Raw genomic sequence first — 13,819 nt, 5'->3', positions numbered from 1 at the left:
AGCGCTTCATCCTGGAGATTGAAACAAGCCTTCGACTCAGACACGCGACTGAGCTATAAATCATTAAACTATCAGAAATGATGTGTCAGAATGTGTGAGGATAGTATCAGTGTTGAGCTGCAGCAGTTACAATTTACCAGGGAAGAAAGACTACTAGAAATAAAACATCTGAGAACATTCTGTTCTGAGATGGTTGGTGCTCTCGATCCAGTTTGTCTCCCTCAAAAATGATGTTTTATCATTGTGTTGTTTTTTGTTTTTTTTTATATCTTCACTACAAACATCATCACAACTTCCCAGGGTTTCTCTCTGCAATACAGATGTTGACCGTACTAGTAGCCTACTACTTTGAGCAGAAACAGAACCGCAGAGTGGTAGATTTTGGGATGTAATGCATTCTGACACAACCCATCTTCAAGAACTGAGGGGGAGAGATGTCAATTTGACATTTTTTGAGGGAATTCTGCTCGTCAATTGAATATATGCTCAATGAATGAAATGATCCAACAAAACATGGACATAAACCTCTCATGCAGGTAGAGTCCAATGCCGGGCTGTTGTACTGGACCATACGTGTACTTGCAAAGTGAACCGGCATTTATCAGGGGAATCTGTATCTCATGACCCATTTTTTTCCCCCACATGTTCCTGTTTGAGGCTGCTTTTGATATAATGAAACGGGCCCAACTGCTGCTAGACTTTTGAGAAAGGCCAAAGACGGTGTGATGCAAAGCCCTTATCTGCTTCACAGTGAACTTCAGTCACCGGTTCACGTCACAGCTGTCCCCACCTCTGTTCCCCCACCGCTCTACTTTCACAAAAAGTGAAAGGTGAATAGATATAAATGAACAAGAGGGCACGATCGGTGTCACAGAAACAAACGAGCAAATATTGTAGGATACCATAATTCTGCTTTAAAGGGTGAACGTGTGGTGAAGCCTTGGCTGTAAAGTCTGTAGAACAGTTTGTGATAAAGTCACTAAGCTCCACACAGTGTTGTTCTCACACTTGTGCTGTCATTGGCTGAGAGCACAGACAAGCCTCCAGTGAAATCATCTGATACTTTGTGTTATCACTGACGTTCACGGCAGACACTTGGCCTAATGTAATACATAGTTACTCAACCTTACCTTGAGACTAACAGATGGAGAAGATGTGGAAAATCTACCGATATAAAGTTCTAGTTGGTGCACTGTTATTCAAAGATGCATGTAATATTGATTGTATTCAAAGTTGAGAAACTTACGTTAAAAACGGATAATTAGTTAAACTAAATCTACCCCTGTTTGGATGAGAAGACTTATCTCCACAGAATAGGGAAGTGAAACGGTTGTTTTTCTGAACAGTGTCTGCCCTGGGAGATGAATTGAACATTGACTATCTGACAGTCAATGGACTTTGATTTGACTCCGGTGTACAGAAGTGCACAGCAACGCCTCTCTGTGGATGTCATAAAAGAAAAAAAAAAAAAAAGAAAAAAGCCAGCCAGAAAATATATAAATACAGAGCCAAAGATGCTTCTTTCCTTCCTGTGCAGCTTGGCCCTTCATGGATTACTATCTGGCCATTTAAATCCTGCCTCGTAACAAATAACTGAGAAACAGACGGACTTTCAAAAGTTAGTCTGAATAATGTAAGTGTGTTTTAAATCTCTGTCATAAATTCAATCATTATCAGCTCACTGTGGCTCAATGACAACGATGAATGACGAGTATGTGAGGGCAATGTTTATGTAGTGGTTTTCTGAGAGAGAATCCAACACTGATTTGACATTGCACGTGTGTCTCTGTATGTCGGTGTGCACCTCTCCGCACAGTGCCAAGAAACATGGTGGGACTTAAACCCTCGGATGTTCCTCCTCCTCTGGGGGTGAAGATGGCGAGCGCTGGGGCAGCAGCCTGTGTAGCTGATTTAATCACATTTCCGCTGGACACGGCCAAAGTCAGACTACAGGTACCCTGAGATGCATCTGACATCCTACTGTGATTGTGATCTCGAGCTCCTCTGGTTGGGAACACCGTTTGATGTTTGCTCCATTGACCAAGCCCTTTCATTTCTAACACAGTTTCCTTCAGCTACCTCTGAATCAGTTCTGCAAACGGACCCTTCTGCAGCAGCAGGCTGCACAATTTGAAACTGGTTTTGGCCTTGAATGCAATGTTTGTCACCAGATTCAGGGTGAGAAGAGTGCAGTGGAAGGCATCCGCTACAGAGGGGTGTTCGGTACAATCAGCACCATGATCAGGACGGAAGGGCCCAAGTCATTGTATAACGGGCTGGTGGCTGGACTGCAGAGACAGCTGTGCTTCGCTTCCATCAGAATAGGCCTCTATGACACTGTCAAAGACTTCTACACTGGTGGCAAAGACAGTAAGTGGTTCCTGCTGAGGTCCAGAAAACAGACAGCAATGGGTTACACATAGATATCAATGTCCAACTGTCACAGGAAAAAAATAAATAAAAAATTTGGATGAAAGAGGCATGTCGGCTCAAGCCAGTTATGTCTGGATGGCTCAGAATAAGATATGGCTCTTGGGGGTTTTTACAATCTCTCTTACATAAAATGCTCTGTTCCTTGAAAGCCAGTTCAGATAAGGAAAAGCTCCACCACCACTCAAATAAGAGGGGAAATGGAGAGCAAAAGAGGATAGATTGTGTAGATGAGATAGAGATGACTGAATGCAAACAAAGTGTGATGAGGGAAAGAAAACTGAGAAAATGTATTTGAAATATATATTTATCTGTCTCTGAATTAGTGTTCTTTTATGTTAAAATTGCAGCAGTTTTGCAGTCTGTGTAGTTTCATCTCTCAAAGATAAGATTGTTTAAACTGATTGTACATCTGTACATGTTCCTCTAGACCCAAATGTGTTGATACGGATCCTGGCTGGCTGCACAACCGGTGCTATGGCAGTGTCCTTTGCTCAACCCACCGACGTGGTCAAGGTTCGATTCCAAGCCCAGATGAATCTTAGTGGCGTGGCTCGTCGCTACAATGGCACAATGCAGGCCTATAAACAAATCTTCCAGAATGAGGGCCTGCGTGGGCTCTGGAAAGGTGCCGTTTGAGTCTTAGAAATCATAAAAGAGCACGACCTGGAACTCCCTTTTCAATAACATATTGAGCCATGTGAATTTGTCACCCAGGAACACTACCCAACATCACAAGAAACGCACTGGTCAACTGCACAGAGCTGGTTACATACGACCTGATCAAGGAGGCCATTCTTAGACACAACCTCCTGTCAGGTAAGTGTGGCAGACACACACTCATGCACAACACCATCTCAGAGAGACAGCTGCTGATTGGGCAAAACCCACCACACCCACCTACCTCTCATGCTCTTCCACAGCTGATAACAGTGCACATGCTGACTCAGTACAGAACATTGTGTATTTTCAGTTCACAGTGCTGTAAATACTGTAGATACTATGATTTTTTTTCCCAATCACAATCATTCATATTGCCCCGTTCACAAGATTGTATTGTCTGCTCACGTATTTCCCGATGAAGCACCTTGTACCGACTCATCTTTGTTTCCGCTCTTTTCTCAACTCTCTCAACAGACAACCTGCCATGCCACTTTGTATCTGCGTTTGGTGCTGGCTTCGTCACCACAGTGATCGCTTCCCCAGTAGATGTGGTGAAAACACGATACATGAACTCTCCACCAGGCCAGTACAAGAGCGCCATCAACTGTGCGTGGACCATGATGACCAAAGAAGGACCAACGGCATTCTACAAAGGGTAAGATTTTCCGTGTGACCCCAGCTCAAACGCTTGTTTAGGAATATCTTCTGAAATGTCAGTGATGCAACACTTTGGGGACAAATTCTAGTTCTCCTGCTTCACAAAAGTCCCGATTTCTTGGTCTGCTTTTGTGTAGATTTGTGCCCTCGTTTCTGAGATTGGGATCGTGGAATGTCGTGATGTTCGTTTCGTTCGAGCAAATCAAGAGGGCCATGATGGCCACAAAGAAGAGGATGGAAACAACAAACTGAGGATCTTGTGTCTGACTGTAAAATACCCTGTAAAAAAAACCTTAATATCGGTTCTCTTTATGGCTTTCAGCAATTTCTTTCCCTGTGGCAACAAAGGAGACCATTGTTCCCTGCAAACAGAGCATCGTGTTTAACTTTACCTGTAGAAGAAGACACAGAGTTTCTCCGATATTTATAATTGATCACAATGAGCCAAATGCAGTCATTGTGGGGGGAGAATGACTTGGACACAAGTAGAATTTGCACTTTAAAGCCTGTAAATCTAAATAAGCCAGTTATCCATGTCAGGCAGCTCAGAGCAGTGCACATGAACATTTGAAAAATGACATTTGTAATTATGTTTAAGACATGTTTCTGTAAATCCTAAATATATGCACCTTGTTTTACAGATGCTGCGTCCGTTTGTTTACTTTTTCACACCGACATGAAAAAAATAATTTAAAAAAACATTTCAAATCAAATGTTGATTTAATAACTTTGAGCAAGATGTGAGAACCATTTCATCACAAGTAAATATCACAGCATAAAAATAACAAGTAATAAAAACTCTTCAGACGTACAAATTCATGGAAACTGGGGGGCCACAACTATATTGAGTTTCACATCACTTATATTAAAGAAAACATTAATGACATGAGTCGAGGCATATTAAATCATGCACAGCTTGAGAGCACAAGATAGGAGCGTCGGGGAGGTAAAGTCATTTCTTTACATTAAGTTTGAGCTCTGAACATAAATATTAAATTCCTGAGCAGAGCAACTGGTAGAAGAGGGAGGCTTTGAATACAATAAGACAGCGAAAGTATAGTTATTCATCACCGATTTTCTGCAAAAATTTTGATCAACGAAAGTGCTTAAAGCCAAGCGAGTCAATATCACCCCCCTCAGCAGCAGCTCTCATTTCTGCATCATAAACAATTTCACTACTGGAATGGTTATTTTTGAGGTAAAGGGAGTTAGGCTTGTGCTCTACGTGGAAAACCTTCATTATCACTGTAGTAAGGTGGACTGAGCATCACGTATGAGTTACTAAACCGAATAAAAACGCATTTGTTTGTTATGGTTTTGACGTTCATCACTGCTCCTGCTGAACATTCTTGCGTCCTTCGATCAGATCGATGACACGGGCGATGACGAGGCCAAGGGTCACTTGTTAAAACATGTTAATTAGAACTGACCATCAGTCTGAGAGACACGCCGGGGTCCTGTAGATTAGTCTTGACTATGCTATGGAACTTTTCTCTGTACTGATTGAACTGCATGATGCTCTCCGGTTCTTCTGCCACCCAGAATTTATCAAACTCATACGCCAGATAACCTAGAAGAAGAAAATCACACACATTGTAGAAAAGGCTACGAGGAGATTAAGTGGCATAGAAGAACATAAGACCGGTTTGATGCTATAACTCACAGTATAGCTGATGAAAGTGTGTGAGCTCAGGGGCACCCTGGACTGTATTGTAGAAGTGTGCTTTCAGAGCACCACTCTTCAGCAGGCTGTAGGCCATCTCTGTCAAGTTGATACCAACTATGGCGTATGAATACCTGAAATAAATACAGTTCACACGGAGTTTAAAGTGCGTGCTGAGAGAGATTGTAGAGAGATGAAACCTTTGGCACAACTTCAATGCAAACTCTCGTTCAGTGAGGTATCTTACCCCAGTTTCGGATGGTTTGCATGAGACAGCACCTGACGAGCCTCTGCTGTGTAGTTTTCACTGAAGAAACTAAGGACAGCATAAAAAAAAACACAACAGTTACATTAAAGGCCACTATAAAATACTCCTCGACCCGGTCAGCTAATTCTACAGATGAGACAGCAGTAACAACTAAACACGCGCTCACTTGTGATTAAACTAGATATATATATACTGTAGCATAGGCCCTCAGGAGTCAAGTGAGTCCTGTTGTTTACCATGAGTGTGTTAGCTGCAGAGCTTTCCTTTGTTTTTTAAACAATGAAAACTCAGGAAATCAATATTAATTACAATATATTCTATTAGTGAAGAAAGTAAGGATAGGTAACAATACAGGGTACTTAACCGTGACTGAGGTATAAACCTACAGGCACAATTCCACACAAGTAAATCAATGAAGGAGACTATATGGGTCAATGACTTTACTTTAAACAATCAATGAAGGAGTATAATGGAACAACCTGTTGAAATATTGTGGGGCAAGGGAGGATTTGAAATGATCCCCAAATCATGCAGCTGCAGAAACTGTGTACTGAAGGCTGGTCAAACATGTCAGTCATCAGATGGCAGCCAGTTAAGCAAAATGAGGAGTTATTTCAAAAGGTGACCTATAGAGGCCAGGGGTGGGCTCACTTTATCAGGAAGAATATTCAAAAGGAAATCAGATTGTACGACATTGATATTGAATGAATGTTTGTAGAATTTGCTGTACAGCTGTGTAAATAGCTGCATTGGCACTGTAGGAACCTTTGGCAGTTCCTATAACCTTTGAAGGAACGGGGCCGTTTTCTCCCGCATTCGCACATACAGGAACTCAGGACCATCACCCTCAGTTCCTATAACCATCTTAGCTCCTTCTCTGAGGCTGGGTCTTTTCTGGATTCTATAGGAACACATCTGACGTAGGTGTTTGGTGGTCGGTAGCTACGCCCCAGGTCATGCTGTCACGGCTGAAATGTTTACTCATACGACACGGACACAACCGGCGCGTGTTTAATAAGTTAATCCAATCCACTTTATTTATAAAGCACAGTTTAAATAAACACAAAGGTTTCCAAAGTGCTGTACAATAAAATAAATACAATAAAACATAATAAATAAATAGACTGTCCACCCCACCCCAAATAAAATATCTGTGAACATAAAATCAACAGCCTAAGTAGTATTAAAAGCCAAGGAAAAGAGGTTTTAAGAAGAGTTTTAAAATTAGACAGTGAGGAGGCCTGTCTAATGTGCAGTGGCAGTTCATTCCACAATTTGGGAGCTGCAACCGAGAATGCTCAGTCCCCTCTGAGCTTCAGCCTGGTTTTGGGAACCCTCAGGAGCAGCTGGTCAGCTGACCTGAGGGATCGGCTGGGTGTGTAGGGGTACAGGAGTTCAGAGAGGTACACTGGGGCAAGACCATTTAGGGATTTAAAAGCAAATAAAAGAATTTTAAAATAAATTCTAAAATGGACAGGTAGCCAGTGGAGTGAGGCTAAAATCGGTGAAATGTGCTCAAACTTTCTTGTGCCAGTTAAAAGACGTGCAGCTGCGTTTTGTACAAGTTGGAGACGTGCGATGGAGGACCCACTAACCCCCATATATAGTGCGTTGCAGTAATCCAGGCGTGTGGTCACAAAGGCGTGAATTACTGCTTCAAGGTGCTGTCTCTGGAGAAAAGGTTTTATTTTATTTTAAGTGTAAGTTAAACTTACACGTTGTCTCCTTTTTGAACGGCGTTCTTAGAACTGCTCTGTCCGAATGCGGCTAATGTCACCTATCTCTGCAAGTACTATTTAGAGGAAGGTCAAATGTATGCCTGTCCAAATATGTGGAAAAATATAAAAGCCAATCATTTTTATAAGATGTTGATACTGGATGTTTTCATATGATTTTGTGTTAATAAATAAAAGGCTTCACTGTTATGTATTGAGTACTCACACAAGGTTGATTAGACCCAGCAGGCCCATCCCTCTGAAGTCAGTCTTGGGGTCATCTCCTTGGAATCCGATGTCACCCCACTGCTTGGTTATTCTGGACTCAAGTTTGACTGTTGGCATCAACAGGTCCCAGAGCTGAAAGTACAAACAATTCAGCCTCTCATGATCTTGTGCCTATGATTGTGTACGTTTGACAGAGTAAACCACATTACATTGATCAGACTGAGTGTTTTGAAAACCCAAAACGCGCAAGGTTTTCTAAATGAAGAAGCTTTAAAACACATTGTGTGGATTCAGTGGCAGAAATGCACACCTTTAAAAGCATGGCCTCATGTTCAGGGTTCTCGGAGCTGAAGACTTTTTTTCTCAAGTCTTCTACAGATTCATACAAGCTGCTGTATCCAGTTATCTGCAGCAGACAGATGTGCAGGCTCCCCTTGAACCTAAAAAAAAAAAAATGGAGAGAGGACCAATAACCAATAAATCAAAGGTTAAAGTTAAAAATGAACATATTGCAGGTGACCAACAGCTTTAAAGTAAGAGAAATAATCTTACTGGGGATCTTTTTCGGGTTTGATGTGCTTCTGTTTCATAATTTGATCCACACATTGCTCCAAATGATCCTTGCTGGTTTCCAAGGCTCCTCTTAAAACCTGCAGAGGAATAACACACAGGGTAGGAGGCAACAGGAAAACAATGCAGCAGAAAGGCATCAGACAGGAGGCCGGCACAGTCGCTGGCTTGATCATCAACAGCCGAAAGAGAGAAAAAAAAAATCTACGTTTTTTTCAAAATGAACCTCATCAGAGAGGACAAGATGAACCAGCACCTCGGACTGAACACTGAATTGACTTTTGATCGCAAAATGCTTATCAAGCTAGAATTGTAAATGACATGCAGAGTCAGTTTATCTGAACTTGGCAAGTGTGGGGACAGATAAGGGCTGATTAAACTCAGAAGATGTGATATTTAAGTTCACACATCCGGCCGTCTGAAAGATAACAAAGAGGTCGGTTTACAATGTCTGTGAAGCAGCACAGTACACTCTAATCTGAAGTTTGCTGCAGTTCGATCATTACTTAGATTTTCTTTTTTTGAAAGTGCGCCTTATGTTTAGATTTCATTTCAATTTGTCTGCCTGCGCTTGTGTTTCATTGCAACTTGCTAGCGCAAAGGAATCTCACACATCTACAACTAACGGACGCGATGAAATTAACCCAAAAAATATTGTGCTTGTGTAGCAAGCCATTAAATTACAAACTTAATTCTCTAATTCCTCAAATTTAGGAAATTTCCTCAATCTAATTCCTGAAATAAAGCAAAGAAAGGAAAGCGAATCCTTAATGTTGTTGGAACGGCAAATTATTGATCTTTTTTGCAACGCAATATCAAGATCATTAATAAAGTTACTTCACTGTTATCAATGCCAACTGAAAGCTGTTCCTGATCCACAACTAGTGTCGCTGCATGAGCAGTTACCCAGGACTAATCCTAGATATCAGAGACAAAACCAACATGACAGTTTCAACATTTTCCTACCTTGTTCTTAGATGACTGAAGAGAGTATTCTAGAAAATGAAGCATGAGTAGGATTAGTGTAAAGGAGTAACTGTTAACTGAGAACTAAAGTGGTAAAGTGAAAGACTTCACCTGCTTTGGTTGTCCTCGATGCCCCCGGCTTGCATCCGGAGCATATCCTCTGCAGCTCACACTTCCCTGTTGCCTGTCTGATGAGCCACTTCAGCCAGTATCTCAGGAACGATGTGTAGACATACTGCCAGATATACCCGAACATTTCTAGAGGGCAAGCAGAAAACAAATGCACGGTTTACTGACATTTTAGGAAACAACCAGTCAAATGTAATGTCGCCAACATTTTTCTAAATCCGTTTCGTTAAATATGAACCAGGGAATGACTATCGTTTTACATCTAATTTACAAGCATGTAAGCTTTGCGCCTTCCTGGAAATGTCAACACAATGCTTTTGACAAACATGCAGAGGTCTATGTCAAAAGAGAAAAACGAGTATCGCTTATCAGAGAAACCGAGTTATCATTAATGCGTAGGCTCCGTTGCGGTTTACAGCTTAATTGAAGGTTCTGCAATACTGAACCACAACATACACAAACAGCAGCGCAACAGCTTCACCAGCTGGGTCAAAGTCAAATGTAGTCATAAGGCACACACTTAGAAGCAATACGGTTGTATTTTGCAGGTGTATGCTAAGTAAAGAAAAGTAAAATCTGAAAATAAATTCAGATGATCTAACTTGAGTAGCCATTAAAGAAAACAAATGGTTTCTGAAGTAAAAGGAAAGTAAATAATACAAATAAATACTGATAGTTAAGATAATGAAAACAATATATCACATACATTTATCCAAGTTTTCTTCCTATAAATGATTCTTAATATCTTTTATCACCAAACTTCTTACACTAAAAGATACTGATTTTAGTTACAGCAGTAACTTACAGCAGGAGTGTTTATTTGAATTCCCTCGCCTATTTTCTTGACTTCTTTAGTTTATTCTCTTGCCAAGTTTTTTTTTTTTTTTTTTTTTTTTTTTTTTTAATGAATTAAATTTATTATTTTTTTCATTGAAATTTTCATCTAAAATGTGACTTGGGTTAAGATGCTGAATGAAAGAACAAAAGATATATCTTTCTGCCTTAGGTCTGGTGAGTAATGTAATGTTAGCAGCAGGACAAGTGCTGCTGACACCACTGGTCTGAGTCACAGCAACAATGGCCACCGTTGCAAGCAGCTGAGTCGCAATTCAAACCTAACCACGGTGTTCGCCGATGAATGTCTGAGCGAGTCAGTCTAATGGGGCACTATGGCATACAAACAATCCCAGCGTGACCCCACCTTCAGTGAAACAGGGACAGATGCATGCACCCTGCCAAAGCCAAATCAATGCCACTGTGGTGGCTAGGCTAGCATTAATGCTAATGCTAACTTCTGTTCAAATGTGGTCACTCTGTGTAATTGCAAATGTCCAACGAGTTTAGGGGCACTTGAGCAAGCAATGCACAGTAATGTTAGCAAACTGTTGGTTAGTTCCCCTCGACTTCAATTAGCTTAAGTACACTAGCTTCAAAACTCTGGAGTGACAGTTCAAACAACAGGTTGTCGTTGTTATTCATTTCACTGTTAGCTAGCTATTTTATTAGGATAAAACAACGTCGTGAACGTATTGTGTGGCAGTACGTATGATGAAAAAGCAGCTGAGGTTAACCTTAAGCTTCTATCGTTGGAAAAATGTGCCAGACCAAATGGCTTACCTCCACTTTGAAGCTATCCTGTGTGGGGAAAAGGTTAGCAACAACGTTTCTCTTGACAACAGCTCTGGCTCCAATGCGTTCAGGTTCAGACCAACACCCAGCTACTCCCAAAGCAGGCAGCCACCAAAAAAGAAAGATTTTTGGAAATTTTAGACTTATTCATTGCAAAGGTATTATTTTAAATATTTAATGAAAGTATACTTTAATAACATGGGAACATACACCGAGAAAATCAGGTTAAGTTTAACAGAATCTCTGAACAACATGATGTCTTTGAACACGAACAACAGTCCATGTTTTGGGACCCACGCTGTTACAGCGCCATCTAATGTTTAGGCATTGCTGTCTGTCTGCACTGGCTGCTTCACAGTCTATGCACAAAAACGGGCAGATTTGACACAAGTTGTAGTCTTTCCCCAGAAATATAAAAGGCTATTGGGAGATGTAAAATAAAGAGATCAAAACTGTCTAGACTGTGACCCAAAAAAACATCAATCTAAAGGAAACGACCACATAAACATGCAGAAATGGCAAGTTTGAGAGGACACACATTTTTTATACTGAGAGTGAAGACATGGCACAGAACAAGCAGAGGCATAAAACATCTACATTTTTGCAACTAAATGGCCACAAAAAGAAAATAATATTCAAATTTCAAATTGACAAAAGAAAATAGAGACATGCTACCCAAGTCAAAACAATCATAAACAGATGCTGAGTTACCACAAACAAAGAAAAAAGCCTACAAAGAGCAGTGGAATGACCAAAATAAGATTTAAAGCAACCACAATAAAACAAAAGATCACCATTGATAGATGAAAACTTGGTCACATGAGATATATAGAGAGCAAATTGAGGAACAGGAAAGAATTATACTAGACACAAATTATGAATACAAGACGCAAAACAGCAATGACAAGCTACAAAATGGCCACAAACAGGCATACAGAATAGGATCAAATAAATGCGAGAAGGTTGCACTGAGACATAAAACAGTGGGAAAAAAATAGCACTGCAGCAAAGCAGCTCAAACTAGGCCACTAAACAACCGCGGTGATTGGAAGTAAACACAATATGACACAAAATTAACAAAATGGGATGGAACAAAAATAAAAACAGATCAAACTACCATATAATCATGTGAAATGGTGCAAAATTAAGATACACTCAGTTGGAGGCACCGGTTACTCAAATCAAATCAAATCAAACTTTATTTATATAGCACTTTTCATTCTAAAAAGCAGCACAAAGTGCTTTACATAATAAAAATCAATAATCAAATCAATTCATGCATAAACTTACACACAACATCACACCGACAACCCCACTGCATACATACCACCCCCCAACACGAGCAACATCAATATCAACAACAATCAACATTAAAATCTGGCTTGACGTTGAAGTGAGGAAACGGTATCTTGGGGATCTGTCCACACCGGGAGTCAGCCCACCAATGACCACAGAGGCCGTCACCACGGGGAACCGCCCAGATCAGGGCAGGCCGGCATCCACACCACAGCCAGGGCTTCGGTGCAGGATCCCCCAGCCACCCCGAACCAAGGCGATCCCCACAGCAATGACCCCACAGACCGAGTGGGCATAGCCCCCGGTGTGGAAGATCCCCATGAAGAAAAACACAAACATAAATAAGTGTATAATAAAATATATAATAAAATAATTTAAAAATTAATATTTAAAATATTGGATGAATAGATAAAAGTAAACTAAACCAAAAAATAAATAAATATATAAAAATAAATAAATAAATGAAATAAATGAAATAAAATTCAGCTGTAAGCTAAACTAAAAAGGTAGGTCTTGAGCCTCTTTTTAAAAACATCAACAGTCTCTGCAGCCCTGAGGTTCTCTGGCAGGCTGTTCCACAAATGAGGTCCATAGTAGTGGAACTACGTCTCACCATAAGTTTTTGTTCGAACTTTAGGACCAACTAAAAGGCCTTTACCAGAGGACCTCAGGGTCCGCGAGGGCTCATAATTTAAAAGCAGATCAGATAGATAAAAAGGCCCAAGACCATTAAGACATTTATAAACAACTAAAAGAACCTTTAAACCAATCCTTAAATGCACGCGGAGCCAATGCAGCGATTTTAAAACTGGTGTAATGTGTTCCTGCCCTCTGGTCTTTGTCAGCACACGTGCAGCTGAATTCTGTAGTAATTGTAGTAACTCTGGCAATATTTTTAAGATGATATTATCCTGTCTTTGTTACATTTCTAATATGTGAAATAAAATCCAGCTCAGAGTCAAAAAGAACACCCAGATTTTTCACATGTTGAGAAGATTTAAAGTTTTGTAGTTTTGGTAAAATAATCTCTCTCTTGTCTTCAGGACCGATAATTAAAACTAATTAATTAATTAACGAACAAATTAATGACAAATTATTTGTGTGGTTCATGGTTGTTTTGTACCTCTTGTATATTTAACACATTTGTGCCCGGGGGGCCAATACTTTCATCATCCATGCATCAGTAGAGAGAGCTAATGTTATTCATATATTAAACTGCAGCTGGGAAGCAGATATAAATTGTGGGAGCTTACCAGATTACAGGCCAACCAAAACTATATTTAGTTTAGTTGAAATTTGTCTGCTGGCCACATAAGAATAGAGTAAATGAACCCCAGCCAAGTTATTGCCTTTCCAAATTTAACCACTAGATGATGCCGTTTAATGTCAAGTCACTTTTTGAAACGGTGGCAATACAAAACGGGTAAGGACCCACACTTTGTTCAGACTGTCTGCTCTCAAGTCCTCATCCTCCAGCTGCAATCTGTTTTATCGGCGATGTATGCAGCTAATCCTGAGATTTTAACCACTGGTGTACTCTGTTTTAATTAAGTCATGCTCCACCCTTTCACCTAATCAGTCCCTCTGGGCTTTTGTAGGCTGGAG

General features: G+C 40.5%; 2 protein-coding genes across 4 annotated transcripts; one reads left to right on the top strand and one right to left on the bottom strand.

Annotated features, from left to right (window-relative positions):
• The first annotated feature begins 1,827 nt into the window (after window positions 1-1,827).
• On the top strand, window positions 1,828-4,318 carry ucp1 (uncoupling protein 1). 3 transcript variants are annotated; one of them, XM_075464433.1, is made up of 6 exons: window positions 1,828-1,953; window positions 2,172-2,370; window positions 2,861-3,058; window positions 3,148-3,249; window positions 3,568-3,748; window positions 3,888-4,318. In XM_075464433.1, exons 1-6 carry the CDS (start codon window positions 1,828-1,830, stop codon window positions 4,000-4,002), a joined length of 921 nt encoding a protein of 306 aa, XP_075320548.1. In that variant the 3' UTR covers window positions 4,003-4,318. The 3 variants fall into 3 exon arrangements, with proteins under 3 accessions (XP_075320548.1, XP_075320550.1, XP_075320549.1); XM_075464435.1 differs by lacking the exon at window positions 2,861-3,058; XM_075464434.1 differs by lacking the exon at window positions 3,148-3,249.
• Window positions 4,319-4,451: 133 nt separating this feature from the next.
• On the bottom strand, window positions 4,452-10,997 carry elmod2 (ELMO/CED-12 domain containing 2). The gene is made up of 9 exons (XM_075464432.1): window positions 10,907-10,997; window positions 9,272-9,418; window positions 9,161-9,189; window positions 8,177-8,274; window positions 7,935-8,064; window positions 7,623-7,756; window positions 5,661-5,729; window positions 5,414-5,547; window positions 4,452-5,320 (listed from the first exon to the last, which is right to left on the bottom strand). Exons 2-9 carry the CDS (start codon window positions 9,414-9,416, stop codon window positions 5,166-5,168), a joined length of 894 nt encoding a protein of 297 aa, XP_075320547.1. The 5' UTR covers window positions 9,417-9,418; window positions 10,907-10,997; the 3' UTR covers window positions 4,452-5,165.
• Window positions 10,998-13,819: the final 2,822 nt, after the last annotated feature.

This window comes from Odontesthes bonariensis, chromosome 4 (assembly GCF_027942865.1).
Source record: "Odontesthes bonariensis isolate fOdoBon6 chromosome 4, fOdoBon6.hap1, whole genome shotgun sequence".
NCBI classification, from domain to species: domain Eukaryota; kingdom Metazoa; phylum Chordata; class Actinopteri; order Atheriniformes; family Atherinopsidae; genus Odontesthes; species Odontesthes bonariensis.
Note: the sequence above shows the minus strand (reverse complement) of the source record. Positions and strands in the feature narration are given on the sequence as shown.